This window comes from Vicugna pacos, chromosome 33 (assembly GCF_048564905.1).
Source record: "Vicugna pacos chromosome 33, VicPac4, whole genome shotgun sequence".
NCBI classification, from domain to species: Eukaryota; Metazoa; Chordata; class Mammalia; order Artiodactyla; family Camelidae; genus Vicugna; species Vicugna pacos.
In genome coordinates this window covers 6,528,828-6,543,884 of record NC_133019.1, presented here as the reverse complement: position 1 = coordinate 6,543,884, position 15,057 = coordinate 6,528,828, and the positions used below count along the sequence as shown (strand labels likewise).

The following is a 15,057-nucleotide window of genomic DNA, read 5'->3' as shown; positions in this document are numbered from 1 at the left end:
TCCGAAAACTCACCAGAGCAGCTGGAAACCTTAACACAGACGCCAACTGCCTGGATCTTGTTAACATGCAGTGGGGCGCGTCTGGGGTGGGGCCTGAGTTTTGCGTTTCTAACAAGTTCCTGGGCGGGGTCGCTGCTGGTCTGGGCCCCCGTGCTGGGGAGCAGGGACAGAGGGATAGGGGAGGAGAAGCCTGGAGAAATGACTGAAGACCCCCCTCAACTCCTGATGTGGACAAACAGAGAGAAATGGCAGCTGCTGCTCCCACCCCTCGTCCTCCTAGGACTCGCCTCCTTCCTGACACTTGAGGTTTATTTTTAACTGCCAACAGCTTTGATTAGCTTGTCTCTGCTGCTTCAGACACCTGCTGGCAGGATAAATTGGGGGAAAGGAGTGGCTGACCCAGATCTGACAAATCCAAGGCAGGAAGGAAGGCTCTGAGGGAGTCACCACTTCCCCATCAATGGCAGAGTGTAAACTGTGCTACGGCCCTCACCCCACCAGTGGCCCTCTGCCATGGGCTGTGGCGCTGCCGGACGCAGAGCTGAGGTTGTCCCTTTCTGTTAAAGCTCTGATACTCAGGGCCACTCACTGCCCTGAGGATTCGCCCAGGTGCTGGTGGAGCTTCCGCCTTCCTGCAGCTGCCAGGGCTGTCTACATGGACATCCTGCTCTGTGTAGACACCCACATTGAGCCGCAGGCACTGGGGCAGTTTCCCTGGTGCATAAGTGCCCCCTCACCCCCAGGGAAGATTGCAGGGCACCAATGAGGCCTTCTATTGTCACCTGCGCCGATCTGTGGCCTCCAGTGCAGTTGTCAGTGGGAAGAAGCGTGGCTTTCCGGGGGTCACACCAACGCCAAACTCCTAAGAGGGAGCAGAGGTCTAACTGCCTAAGAGGCCAAGGTGCCAGGCTGACTCCACCACCTTGAACATCTCTGCTTCTTGGTCTCATCTGTCTCTCAGGACAACGCCACCGCCTACTTGCCACAGAGGGTCTGCGATGTGAGATAAGGTGCAGCGATGACAGGCGAGTGGCAAGTGGTGGGTGATAGTTTTTGCTCTAAGACGGGACTGTGGGAATCTGCAGAGTTATCATTCAAGCCTGAAGATGGAAGGCGAGACAGTTCAAGTTGTGGGAAAACACAGCCCCTCCGGATTCGAGGACAGCTTTCACCTGCTGGCCCATCAAGGCTGGCAGCTGCCCGCCACCGAGGCTGGAGACAGCACGTAGGAGCCAGAGCTGCTGGCCATCGAGGGCCGCGGGGAGGGCAGGGAGGGCACGCAAGGTCACGGGAGACTGTTCCCAGGGGTCGGTGGGCACGTCAGGAAAGCAGTTGCAACCCCTCACGCTAGGAGAGCCCAGCAGCACAGACGCCCTCCAGCCCCCGGGCCCCCAAGAGTCCACCCAGCCACCCCAACAGGGGCCGCCGAGCCGCCCGGCTCCTCCATGAGCCTCACTTCCTACCCGCCAACCCGGCGATCTCCGCCTCTGACCAGGGGTTCCTGTAACACATCATGCAGCTCCCTTGAGAGCTGCCGAACAGCAAGATCTTAAGAGTCTGCGATGGCTTCCTCCTTCTGTCTGCAGGACTGCAGCCCCACCACGACCCCCCACAGGGGCTGGCACGCCCCCAGTCCCTAAGCACCTCCCTGGCAGCCACCAGGCATCAGGCAGGGGCAGCTATACGTCCTTTCTCTAGAGGTTTGTACCAGGGGGCCAGTGGACACCACACTCCAAGCACATGAAGAATATTAATTAAATGAAGGTTTATTTCAAAATTAGTCTTAGGGTATAAGCTGTGTTTTGAGGGCTGGAGCCAGACTACATATGAGTGGTGACAGTATCCGCCTTCCTCCAACACAGGTGGAGAGGCGGCATCGTCACCAACTCTGCCCGTCGGTCATGCATCCAATGGTTACTAGGACTAGAAGCCAACAGCAAAGGACCCCGCGCGCTTGCTCATGTTTAATCAAGGTTAAGCTATACAAGTTTAAATACACGTCGGAGGCTACGTGGTGTCATGCAGTCCCTGTGGCGGGATGACTCTTGCTCGGTGGCCTCCGCAGCAAGGCTGCTCCCAAGGGCAAGGTTAGGTAGGACAGAGCACTGGAAAGAGAAGAGGAGAGAAGGGGTGTCAAAGCCAGTGTGGCCGAGAGCAGCCACGCCAGCCTCTCACCAGCGTCCTGAGCAGAGACCTGCCCCCTTAGAACCAGGGAACAATGGCAATCAGGTGTCTTCCTTCCAGAAGGAGGAAGAGCCAATGATAGCTGGTTGTTCAGGGGGGTGATTAAATGCGTGGCCTCTGGTACCCATCTGCCTAGGTTCAACTGGGTCTGGCTGTTACTAATTCCATGACCTTCGGGAAATAACTTCACCTACCTGTGCCTGTTTCTTCATGTGCATGGTAGACAGCGCCTCTGCCCCCCTCCCCCGCAGGGTTGCTCAGAAGCAAATGGAAAGTGCTCAGTAAATGTTAACTAGTTTTATCAATTCGCTGACATTTCAGTGGATCGTGAAGGGGTGGTGAGGGGTAAAGTCTAGCTCTCAGGCTCCCAGACTTTAGAACCCATTTCTACACACCTGCTTTGACAAACTTGTTGCTCCTTTAAAATCTTTAAGAGTCAGAAGTTCTTCCCAATGTTTAGCCTAAATTCATCCCACAGAAATTTAAGATTAATCTCTCTGATCCTTATGGAAATGGTACCGTTCAGAGGGGTTTTGTTTGCTTGTTAGTTTTTAATTTGTTTTTGGTGGGGTGGGGGGGTAATTAGGCTTATTTACTTTTAATGGAGGTGCTGGGGATTGAACCCAGGACCCTGTGCGTGCTAAGCATGTGCTCTGCCACTTGAGCTATATCTTCCCCCAGAGGTTCGTAAATGAGGTCCACAAGCCTTTGGAAACTGTACCCAAAGTCGTCTGTGCAGGTGGAACAAAACCTAATGAAGAAAAAGAGCTGGACAATGAATGACCAACAGTCGATAGTGTTATGGAGTCCATGGTTGTGTCCCCCACAGAATTCACGCTGAAGCCCTAACCCCCGGGGGCAGCTGTATCTGGAGATGGAGCCTCTGAGGAAGTAGAGTGAAATGAGGGCATACGGGTGGGGCTCTGACCTGACAGGGTTAGTGTCCTTATAAGAAGACGCACCAGAGGGCGCTGGCGCTCTCTCCTCACACACACGGAAGAAAGGCCATGTGAGGACAGAGTGAGAAGGTGGCTACTTACAAGCCAAGAAGAGAGCCCTCACTAGAAACCGAATTTACTGGCACCTTGCTCATGGATTTCTGCTCACCAGAACTGTGAGAAAATAAGTTCCTGTTGTTCAAGCCACCCAGTGGTGTTCTGTTTTAGCAGCCTAAGCAGACTGATACAGATGCTAACATCCCCAAAAGAAAGACAACCAGACAGTATGTCTCTTAAAGGAAGTTTACAACTAATGATAACGTAACGCTTATCAAAAGCTTCGTGGACAACCGTCTACCAACTTCTCTGGCCTTGTTCGGTCTGGTCTGGTGTGGGTGCCCTGAATCTGATCACGCCTCCATCTCCACCAGGTAACGGGAAATACCAAAGGTGGAAGAACGGATTAAATTAAACCGTGAGGATGCAGCTACCTAGCAAAAGCCAGAAAGAGGAAATTCTGTAGGGCAAACAGTCTGGTTTCTCTAAGAAACAAAATTCAAAGAATGAGAGAGAGGAAGGAAAGGGGAGCCTACATATAATTCATACACATTTTGCACTTGCAATATGTGGACCTTCACTGGATCCTGATTCAAACAAACAAACTGAAAAATTCTTATAGGGAAATCAGAGAAATCTGAACACTGGTTGATAGTCAAAGATATTTAAAATTTTTTAATTTTTCTAGTTGTAATCATGATACTGTGGATGTGTTTTTTTTAAAAGAGTCCTTCTGTTTTAGAAATGTGTACTGAAATACATATGGATGAAAAATATATAATGATGGGTATTTGCTTCAAAATAATATGGAGGGGAGACATTGGGCAGGGGGGATAAACGAAACTAGATTGGCTGTGAGTTACTGTCAAAGCCGGATGCTACATACATGAGAGTTCACTAGACTGTACATTCTATTTTATGTATGTTTAAAGTAATCAAACATGAAACAAAAAATAGTTAGGAAAGGATGCAGCGAATCATGACTCTAGTTTGCTGCCTTTCAAGTAGCTGAAACTATTAAAGGTGTCTTCTGGCTTCATTTTTGCCAGCAGACTAGCCGAGGCTGCACAGAACTGCCACAGTAAGTCTTTTGTTGGTCGGGCTGCTCTTCCCGTGGAGTCACTCTGGTGACTCGGGGGTGATGGAATCTCCTCCTCAGGCCTCCTAGCAACATCCAGCACCTCACAATTGTCCACTGAGCTCCCTGGCCCTGCCCGGCCTGGGCTGGCCAGACGCCCTGGGAGGGCGGGAGTCTCGGGGGCAGGGGCCTCAGAGGGGGCTTCTGCTCCCAGAGGCCTGGGCTGCTCTTACCTTTTATTTACGTGTTTATTTTAATATTTTATTTATTTTGTTTGGGGTTTTCTGTTTGTTGTTTGGGGGAAGGTAATTAGATTTATTTACTTAGTTACTTTAATGGAGGCACTGGGGATTGAACCCAGGACCTCGTGCATGCTAAACGTGCGCTCTGCCACCAAGCTGTGCCCTCCCCGCTGCTCTTACCTTTTAAAATGTAGTCCGTCAGCAAAGTGGGCACCTTCTCATTATCCTCCTTCATGGCAAAGAGAACTGGGGGAGAGGGGAGAGAGGAGCCAAGAGCATCAGGGCATAAGCTCACCTCCAGGGCCCACCAACTCACCAACCCAGAGCAAGAGAAAGAGTCAAGGAAACCAAACGTTCGCTGAGTATCGAGCAAGGTCTCGAAGCCTCTGGCAAGAGCCGGCGTTCAACCCGCTGATGGAGAAGAAGCCGTCAGGAGTCAGGGCAGCCTACTGATGACCCGGCTTTCTCCTTCTCTTTCACCTTTTACTTTTTTTTTTTTTTTTTTGCTCATCTATAACATCCACATCATCTCCTAAGTATGTATGTTTAATAATCATAAAAACAAATAAAGCAATTTCAAAAAAGGATCAGCTTTCAGATACAATCTAAATGTTAAGAATAATAGCTGTCACATCAGTGAATCACCAATAAATCTGTCTTTAAAGGCTTTCTATTCATGTACACAGCTGTTATTAGGAAAGTCCTCACCTCCAGTTTATTAGGAGCAAATGAATTTAACAAACATTTATTTTCCACTGTATGCCCAGTACAGCACTAGAATTTGTGGAAATACAAATTAATGACCCTCGAGGAGCTTACAGACTTCTTGTTGAAACAGGACATGACCTACATGCGAAGCAAACAATAGGGAAGTTATCGAAGCCTAACGGCTCTTTATAAAAGTTTTTAAAACCGATTTTTCTGTTATTAAACTAGGTAGCACCTTCCCATGTCCATGGTTCATGTTGTGGAAGTCAGCTTTGTAGAAAATCCTTTAGGAAAGTATCTAGACCTTATTATTCACAATATTAAAAAATGAGGGCAGGGGTATCTAAAAATACATTTCCTCATCAATAGATTCCTTAAGTAAGCTATGGGGTCTATGTTATATATGCAGTCTCATATAGCTTTCTGAAAAATGAGAGAGATCTCTGTGTACACGACATCCCTGTCAGTGACGAAGGAAGGCTGTAGAACTTTATGTATTAATTCTAAATGAATAAATAATAGAAGCTAATATTCACAGGAAAACTCTGGAAGAGAGCACACGAAGCTGTTAAAAGTGGTTACCTCTCAGCATGAGACCCCAGGGGACATTCCTTTCTACATCATAGCTCTACGGGGTCTGGCCTTTTTCAATGAGCACGTGCTACTTTTTGCAAGTGGAGGAAACACTGGAGATGAGCTGGCCCTGATGCCTGGGGTCAGAAGGCAGCCATGAAAACAGCAGGACCCCCAGTCTGTCCCCATGTCTTTTTGTTCTCCACTGGTTACCTTGCCCAGTTGCAAGTCAGGGTCATGAAACTTGACTCCAAAACTCGGGAGTGGATGAGCAACAGAGCCTGCCAGGGTCATGAGTCCGTGGCTGGGTCTAGAAGAAGACTGGACCTGAGGCAATCCAGGAATTGATTTCTCTTGTTTTATTTCTTCTGTACTTCTAGACACGGTTTCATAGGCTGGAAGTACTTTGCAACTGAGCATGGGCAGACTAAACAAACACAACCAGAAGATGGCCATAAAAACCCAATAATTGTCCTCAGTCAACATGTGTCCAGGTTGATCTCCAAAATCCAAAATTTATAGAAATTGTCAGTCCCCAGAGCTGGTCTCTGGCCTACATCCTTGACTCAGGAGTAGGGAAAAGAGACGTGGTTCACAAATCCGTACAAGGATGAGCCAGAAAAACCAGAGCTTTCATAACCAGCAGGAGAATTGGTATTCAGGAAAGTCGGCAGTTTTTTCTTTTAAAAGGAATAAAATATTGGAATGTGGTATATCCACATGACAGACGAGAGAGCCATAAAAAGAATGTTAACCAAATGTTAACCGATGTGACTAAAATCATGATATGAAATTTTATAGCCAGTATAATCCCAACTATATGGAAAAGACATAAAATACTACGGCTGAAAAACACCATAATAGTGACTACAGTGAAGGGGACAGGAAGTTATTTATTTTCCTTCGTTCACTTTTCTATGTTTCCGAAGTCTCCTAAATGATGGATATACTCTAGCTCTAGTTTTTTAAATGAACTAGAAAATTGTAAACAAAACCACTGTTTCTTAATTAAAATGAAAGGATTTCACACTGCATTCCTGAATGGGTTTCTGTAAAAAATTTATAGCTCTTCTTTTTTTTTAAAAGACCATGATAGAGTAAGTTACATCTATCTACCTTCGTAATTTGTCCAAATTATTTTCCAAATGCTTACTACCCGCGAAAGCACAAACACCTACAAATGTCAGCTCGTTTCTCTCTACTCCCGTTAAAAAAAAAAATCTTAGTGCATATTTATGCAAATAAAGGAGCTTCACATGAGTTAAGAGGAAGCCAAGGTACTTTGAATTTAAAATTCCAGATTCTCAAGGACGCAGGATCCACTGATGTAGGCAGGGCTTCCGTTTACCAGAACCTCCTGCTTTAGTTCTCCAAAAATGATAAAAATGAAACGTGGTCACCTTTAGCACTGGGCGCAGGAGGTAACCATCTTCCTCAGCTGAACAGAAGAAGCTCCTCTTCCAGTCCCCTAGGGCATCAAACAGCCCCGCGGCGGCCCAGTCCCTCCCAGACAGTGCAGCAATGGGCTGGGCGGCCTGGTTAGTCTGTCACTCAGCACAGCGCACGGTTGCCAAGGAGATGGACTTTGCATGATTCACTGAGCCTGTCCCCACATCTCAGCCTAGGATTTTTCTCTTCCTAAAAGAATCAAGCTGACACTGATGGCTAACACCATGTGCCCCTGGCCCTTTGGGAGTTGTAGTGTTTGACATATATGAAGAGATTTTGCCGACAAAAGGCTCTTTATCACACGCTGCTTTCTCCCATCACACAGAATGTCTATTAACATCACTTGACCAGTCCAAGTGGAGGAGAGGAGGCAGTCATTGCTTGCAAGGAAAACCAGACTCCATTCTCTCCCATCAGCCTCACGCGCCCAAGAAACCTTGCTTCTCATTAAAAATACAGCCAGTCCCATTTTGATAATGTTGATTCTTCCAATCCAGGAGCACAAGAAATCGTTCCATTTCTTTGTATCATCTTCAATTTCCTTCATCAATGTTTTGCAGTTTTCAGAGTACAGGTAATCTCCTTGGTTAAGCTTATTTCTAGGTATTTTGTTGTTTTTGATGCAGTGGAAATGTTTATGCCAGTTATAAAACTCCGGTTTTTGAAGTGAAGAAAAAGTGAATGAAGGGCTGCAAATGGCAAAATATCCTTCTTTCTTATGGGTGAGTTGTATTCCACTGTATATATGAGCTGCCTCTTCTTTACCCACTCATCTATTGATGTGCACTTAGGATGCTTCCATATCTTGGCAATTATAAATAATGTTGCTGTTAATAGCAGGGTGTATGTATCTTTCTGAATGAATTTTTATTTTGTGGTTGGCTTTATTCCTTTGATAATTATGTAAGTTTAAAAAGGCTAAAGCTCTAAATGCTTTTAGAAACAATGAACAGTACATATACATAAATTTTTTAAAATGTGTGCAGTATATTGTATATATGTATTTACATGCAATATATTGTATATGTACAGTCAAGTTGTAACAATTCTACCTAATAAAACTGAAAAGTGAAGGAAAAAAAAATACAGCCAGTCCCTGAGACCAAGCTCCATGCTTCAAGGGCACAAGTTCAGACAAAGCAACCTCAAGCCACAGAGGAGAGATGGGGTGAGGCAAAGGGTGCAGAGCCTTGAGAACCGTGGGTGCCGCACAGGAAGTCCCTGCACACCACTGCTGCCTCTCACTGCCCCAGCCTCTCCCACCAGCGTGTTCCCCCACACACACACCCACAAGTCTCTTCCCCTACAGGAATTGGGAAAAGACAAGGCAGCTCTGGGTATCACTGCAGAACATCTTCATTTTACACTGCGCAGGGGACACAACACAACAGTGTGGAGCACATTTCGACCCATTGAAATTGCTCTGGGGAAACCTCAGGACTGAGGCATCAAGGATGCAGCTCGGGGGGTGGGAGGGAGAGAAATGAGCAGCTCGTCTCGCTGAGAATGGGAGGAACTCACTGTTCGTCAGCATCTGGAGATCTTCCACCGAGGGGGGCGAGGCCTTCTTCTCGTAAGGGATGACTGTGTTCAGATACTAGGGGACAAACGGCATGCAGCGTGTGAGACAGAAGAGTGGTCCCCAGGGCTGAGATACGGTTGACAACTTGCTCGGGGATTGAGATTTCCTCTAAGACACACGCTCCATCAAATTTACGTTCTTGACAACGCCCATGATAACGCGCACACCTTTGTCTTAGGACCTTTTTTCCCGTCTCTGGGGAATGTCTCTTTAAAAGTAAGACTTTACCACATTAGCCAGGAAAAAATGTCCCTTTACTCCAACTAATACATTCTTCCAACACTAGGAACTTTCTGATTATTTAGGAATCCTGGAGAGCTTTTTCTCCTCCAGGCTGAGAGCGGAGAATGTTCTAAGTGGGGGATTATATTTCCTTATCCTCTGCAGTACAATTTGAGAATGAATGGTTTCTCTTCTGTCAAAATGACAGGTGAGAAAACCTCAGCCCCGCCCTGGGTCTGGGATGTCGGGCTTGCTCCATCTGCTGGAGCTGAGGCGCTCCTACAATAAACTCATCTTAGGGTCCAGTTAGAACACCTGGCCAGGGAGGCCTGGAAAGTTCCAGGGGAGCCTGGGGTCAGCAGTGAGAAGAGCTCTAGACCAAACACCCAGAGGCTTGTGTTTTAGTCCTGGCCCTGAAACTAGCTGTGTGGCCTTGGGAAATATCTAATCTCTCTGAGTCTTAGTTCTCACTGCTGTGAAGTGAGAGCACTGGGTTACATGGTCCTAAATCTCTTCCCAGGTCCTAAACCTCTTCCAGAATTCTAACACTTCAGGATTCAGCTACAAATATGTCTAAAATATACACAGTTGATATGCACAATCTTAAGTGTGTCTACTGACACACCGACTTTCTCTATTAGACTGTGCACTCCGTGAGGGCAGGACAAGGACTTCTCATCTTTGTACTGCTTGGGGGCCCAGCAATGGGACTCAGCGCGTGGCAAGCACTCATCAGCCACCTCAAATGAAGCTACCTCTCAGGCAAGTAATTGACTAAATGGGAGACACCACCGCGTGGGTTACAGTCAGCGGAGCAGCTGTAGAGGCAGTCTTGGTGGGACTGGCTCAGCTGGTGACCCATGTGGTAGAGTTAATTGAGGTCTTGTATGGGATCTTTCATGAAGTGGATTCCCCTTTAATGCATTTTGTTTCTGAAACAACTGAACTCAGAGGTCGACAAGTAGTGTTAAGTTTCGAGTTCATCCCTGCCCTCTAATATTAGAGCTCAAAAAACTGTTTGCCTTTAAAAAGACACTTTCTGTTCCTCCTTAGAGTGGAAGAAAATGTGAGGACATCCCCTGCACCACACACAACTTGCCCAAGTGCTGGGACAATTCTAGTGAATCACCATCCCCTGCTCTGTTGGGGAGGCCAAGTTTCAAGAATCTGGGAAGAAAGCTGGGGGCAGGGAGATGTGTGGTACCTGCTTGTCAGTTCCTGAGGGGCCAAAGGTCTGGCGGATGCCGCTCTGCAGGATGTTGGAGATGCCTTCCATGCTGAAGCGCTGGGGGACGAGAATGAGACTCAGAAGAGCAGATGCTTCCTGCTCCGTATTCATCACCCGGGACTCCTGTGTCCTCCCTACTCCACCCAGACCCATGAGCTTCCACACTACCCCAGGTCATGGCCCCAGGGTCTGCAACCATAAAGTAAAGGACCTGGGCTAAGATGCAGGAAAAAATTTCAGCCTGAGTTTTGCAAGAAGAAATAGAGTCTCAAAGACTCTTATCTGAGTCAGTCCCTTGGGCAAAAAGATCCCCCTGCACTGCTGGGTTTCTCCATTTCAACCTCCACTATGAAAACAGAAAAATAAAGCAGCACAAGGAAACTTGGACGGATGATGATGCAAATATCTCAGGGAAGAAAACAAAATGCCCAGCCACTGGGAAGGGCGGAGGTACAGCAACTGTCCTCATCTGGAAAGCTTTTCCCAAAATGCACATGCCCAGGTGCAATTCAGTAGGCCTGGCAAGGAGCCCAGGAAAAGCTCCTTGGATGATTCTGCTGAGCTCCCCCCTGATTAAGAACCACTGGTTACAAGAATCCCGTGACTATAACAGCAAAGCATCATAGTTTTCCATCCCGGAACGCCCTACCAACATCCAGAAGAGATGGGTCAGGACTATAAGCTGCCCTGGGAGCAGGGACTCTGACCCAGAGTCCCAGGGCACAATTCCTCTCAATTCTAAATGCCTTCACCCCACTTTCTAAGGTCTTGCCTACGAGAGCACATGCTGCAGTCGCTTATTTCCTAGTGTCACATCCTGTCTCCTCCACTTGACCGGGCGTCCTCTTGGGAGCCCTCTCCACGGCTCCGCTGTCCGCCGGGGTGTCCTGCTCACAGCCACTGCTCAGGCCAGGTCTGTCTAGGGCCGGCCCAGCGGGGACCTGCAGCGGGGAGCTCTGGGCTGGCGCGGCCCATGCCCTCTTACCTTGAGCGGCATCTGGCTTCCCTTCTCTACCCGGCTGCTCTGCAGACTCAGCCCTTTCTCTTTCCGCCTCTTCTTCATCAGCTCTCGCTGCTCCTTCTGCTTGTTCTGCACCTCGATGAGCACCGTGATGAAGGAGTTCTTCACCTCCTTCTCGAACTCCAGCTCGTCCCGGCGGGCCAGCTGCTGCACCAGCTCCTCTGAGAAGTCTCGGATGGCGCCCTCCACCTGGTCCAGCAGCTCCATCAGCTCGGACCCAGACATGTGCCTCAGCCCTGCAGGGGAGACCGACCCACAGGGGACACTGCATCCAGCCCAGCCCAGCAGAGAGGCTCCCGGGGCCCCTGCCACCCGAAGGGTCTGGAGAACCCCTCGAAAGAACACGAAAGGCCTTCATAATTGAGGGTCATGCCAGGAAGGGGGGGCCAGTTATCAACTGTGGGAGGGGTCACCCCGGGGGAACGAGGGAGGGAGAAGAAACAGCCCCCGAGGGGGCCTGTGGATTCTGTCCACAAGACAGACATGTGGCTTTTCAATCCCTTGTTCTACCTTCCTATTTTACCTCTGACTCTAGAATATTCCTTGTGTGAAATGGATCAAGAATTGGGCAGAGGGTGGGGAGGACATGAAGAGCAGGTTTGGCGTCTGTGTCGAAGAGCAATAGAGAGGTAGTGTTTCTTCCCCAGACCTGATCAAGGAACAGCAAAACAGACCGCAAAATAGGCAGAGTGGTCTGAGGGCTTCTTCACACCTACTGTCCTGGGTCACAGTGCACGTGTCCCAGAATATGTCAAATATGTAAGGATGCATAGAAAACATGCACCATGCATAGAAAAGAGGCCTGGCTCGGTAATACCGAGCCGTCTGCTGCTGTCAGAGAAAAGGAGGGGATAACCGGACACAGATGGGTTCATTTGAAATTCTTGTCCCCTAAGAGGTCTTCATCTAACGTAGCCTTGGGGGCATCTTTTCGAACGTGCCCCTTTTGACAGCATCTTTTATTTCTACACCAGAGTCCATTTCCCTATTCCTCTCCGTTCTGGCTCTGCCCGGGTATTTGCTGACTTGGTTTGACCTTCCCCTTTATTTCGGTCTTTGGAGCTGTCCTCCTCCTTCTGTTTTTGCCATTTCACTCTGCGTTTCAGCTGTTTTCCCAAGTCTTTTGCTGAACAGCTCTATGTGTGGGACCTTTGTGTGGCGGAGAATGGCCTGACTGGGCAGCTGTGAATGCAGCCCCACGGCCAAAGCCGCTCCATCACTCCACAGATGCCTTCGGCTTGCCCTGCCCTGCCCCTGCTCTTCAGAGTCTGACTCAGGGACACAGTTCTTCAGATCATGCCTCTCTTTCTACCACTACGCTCATCCATGTTTGGACCTTTACACCCTGCCCACCCCGCCCTCTCTCTCCATGGTTTATAAGTCCCATCACCTCTCCGCGGATCTGCTCCCAGGGAATGGGGCCCCCCAGCAGCTTGGTCACCATGATCCCTACAGACTGATGAATTTTAGACTCGCTTTGCCACTGCTGTTACATCTTTTAATTTCACGCTTCATCCACCTCTTTCTTTGCAGGATCATAATTACTACAAACCTGTATCAGAGAGTTAATGCAATACACAGATTAAGAGCGTGGACTCTGGAGTTACCCAGCCTGGCTTCAAATGCTGGCTCCACTCCCTCAACGACTTGAGTGTGGTGTCGGGGTAAATACAAATTAAAAACAAGAGGCTTGATTCTCCCTGTTGAAAATAAGGGAAGAGACTTCCCCTCTCCCTCACCTCCCTTTCCTCTCGGAATCTCTTTCTCTGTCCTTTTCAAATGTGTGTCAGTCATTTTAATGGCTAAAGAAGCCTGTTGACAGTCTGAGGACTCAGAAATGTTTCCTCAAGGACCCGAGAGCCACTGCTTTGAAATGTCATCATCAAGAGAGGTAGAGTGCATGCTTAGCTTGCATGAGGTCCTGGGTTCAATTCCCAGTACCTCCATCTTAAAACAAACAAACAAACAAAAACCAACTACCTCTCCTCCAAAAAAATCATTAAAAAAAAACAGAGAGAGAGAGAGAGATAACAAGCGTCTAATTGTCACCTGACTCCAAACTGCAAAACTTAATGTAATAGATTGTGTCCACTCAGCCATTGACAAGAGTGAGATTTCTTTCTGGTTTTGCAATCCCTGTAGTGGGTTGACTGTGACGTGCCTCGCTTAATGCTTATTTAATCATAAAATTGTTTTATTTCTCCTCTACTTCTGTGGAGAGGTTATCTGGGTGGGGAGCTGGTTTTATTTGTTAATTCCATTTCCCCAACAGCAGTCTCGAACAAGTCACTCAACCTCTCGGAAGACTCAGCGAGCTCAATGCTAGTGGGGTTGGTATGGGCGCGAAATGAGATTATGCATGGAAAGTTTTAGAACTGGGCCAGGCACTTTCCAAAAGCATAAGCTATTATGATCATTACCGCCTGCAGATTTTTTTCATTGATGTTATGGTAGCATTATTTTGAATAGCGGGTTCAGATTTCCCCTGCATATACTGCCCTAGTCTTGTTCCTTGGTTTGTTTTACGATTTTAACTTTGCTCAATTGCCTTTCTTCCACCCCTCCACCCCCACCCCCTGCCAAATACTAACTTCTCTCCTGATGTCCAGTGAGAGAGGTGTTGCCAACTCCCTGGATTCGAGGTTCTGTTAGTTACATCTGAAGCCCGGGCCCTGCCTGGGACAGCAGTGCTCGTCCTCGGGGAGCCCGCCCCCAGGGCCCTCACCTTCATAGGACCAGTTGTTGTTGAAGGTCTGGGTCAAGGCCTGCATCTCCTGCAGGAGGACCGAGTCTGCCTGGGAGGAGGTTTCTCCCCCATCCTCCTCTTCCAGAACCTCCTCCTCCTCCTCAGGGTCTGGGGAGTTCTGCATCATCTCCTCAATCTCCTCAATCACCTGAGGAAGGCACACAAGAGAGCACTAACTTTCTCCACCGCAGGCACATTCTAGCTTGAATTTTGATCAGTGAAGGATGTTCCTAATTTGTGGCCTGTAAAATTCCTAAAGCAATATTGTTACTTTATAAATACTGAATAATAATAAAAATAGATCTGACCAAAGGCTCACATACTGTCTCCCTTTGATGTAAAGCACTCTTTGATGTAAAACCTCTTCCAAGGACGCCATTTAGATGAGGGCTTTATTGGAAACAAACCGCTCTTTCAGGAAACGAAGCAGAGCTGCCTGGAAGGGAACATTTACTTCAATTTGCTGAGCACTTTATTTCTAAGTGGGAAAATATTTTATCCACCCAACTTCAACACAAAGCCCAGTCCATTAAGCGTTACAGTGCTTATGTCTGGAAGAAAACAAAGTGTTCCGAGGACGACTCAAAATGAGGAGTTGCTTTTTACGCAGAGGAGAATAGCTATTCCTCTAGAATTCGCCTGGACAGGAACTGAAGCTGCCCAATGACAAGTGAAAACAAAGACAATGAAGTGGAGGGAGGGGAGAGCTCAGGGGTAGGGTGTATGCTCAGCACGCACGAGGTCCTGGGTTCCATCCTCAGTACCTCCATTAAAGAAAAGAAGAAGAAAACAAAGATAATGAAAGACTAAAAGGATAGGTAGGTTCTGGAGAGGAGAAAATAGATCAACCCAGCTGTAATTTAGACTCTTGATAGGGTTCAGCTCCTAGAAGACAGAGTAGAATTAGAGAGCTGCCAGGAGGAACGAGGCTGAACTACTGTGTGTGCCAACTGTTCCCACGTAAAGAACGTGGAACAAGCAGAGACCACTTCTGAAAGGAGCCGTCCACGAGTCTGGTCGCAACGGCAC

General features: G+C 48.0%; 1 protein-coding gene across 2 annotated transcripts in view; it reads right to left on the bottom strand.

Moving 5' to 3' along the window:
• Positions 1-1,748: 1,748 nt before the first annotated feature.
• Positions 1,749-15,057, bottom strand: part of FEZ1 (fasciculation and elongation protein zeta 1) — a 36,511-nt gene continuing 23,202 nt past the window's right edge. For both annotated transcript variants that reach the window (XM_072953833.1, XM_072953834.1), the window contains exons 5-10: positions 14,008-14,176; positions 11,247-11,518; positions 10,238-10,318; positions 8,751-8,826; positions 4,680-4,745; positions 1,749-2,105 (exon numbers count right to left, since the gene is read on the bottom strand). In XM_072953833.1, the coding sequence (XP_072809934.1) occupies positions 2,089-2,105; positions 4,680-4,745; positions 8,751-8,826; positions 10,238-10,318; positions 11,247-11,518; positions 14,008-14,176 (681 nt within the window). In that variant the 3' untranslated portion in view covers positions 1,749-2,088. The remainder of the gene's footprint in view (positions 2,106-4,679; positions 4,746-8,750; positions 8,827-10,237; positions 10,319-11,246; positions 11,519-14,007; positions 14,177-15,057) is intronic.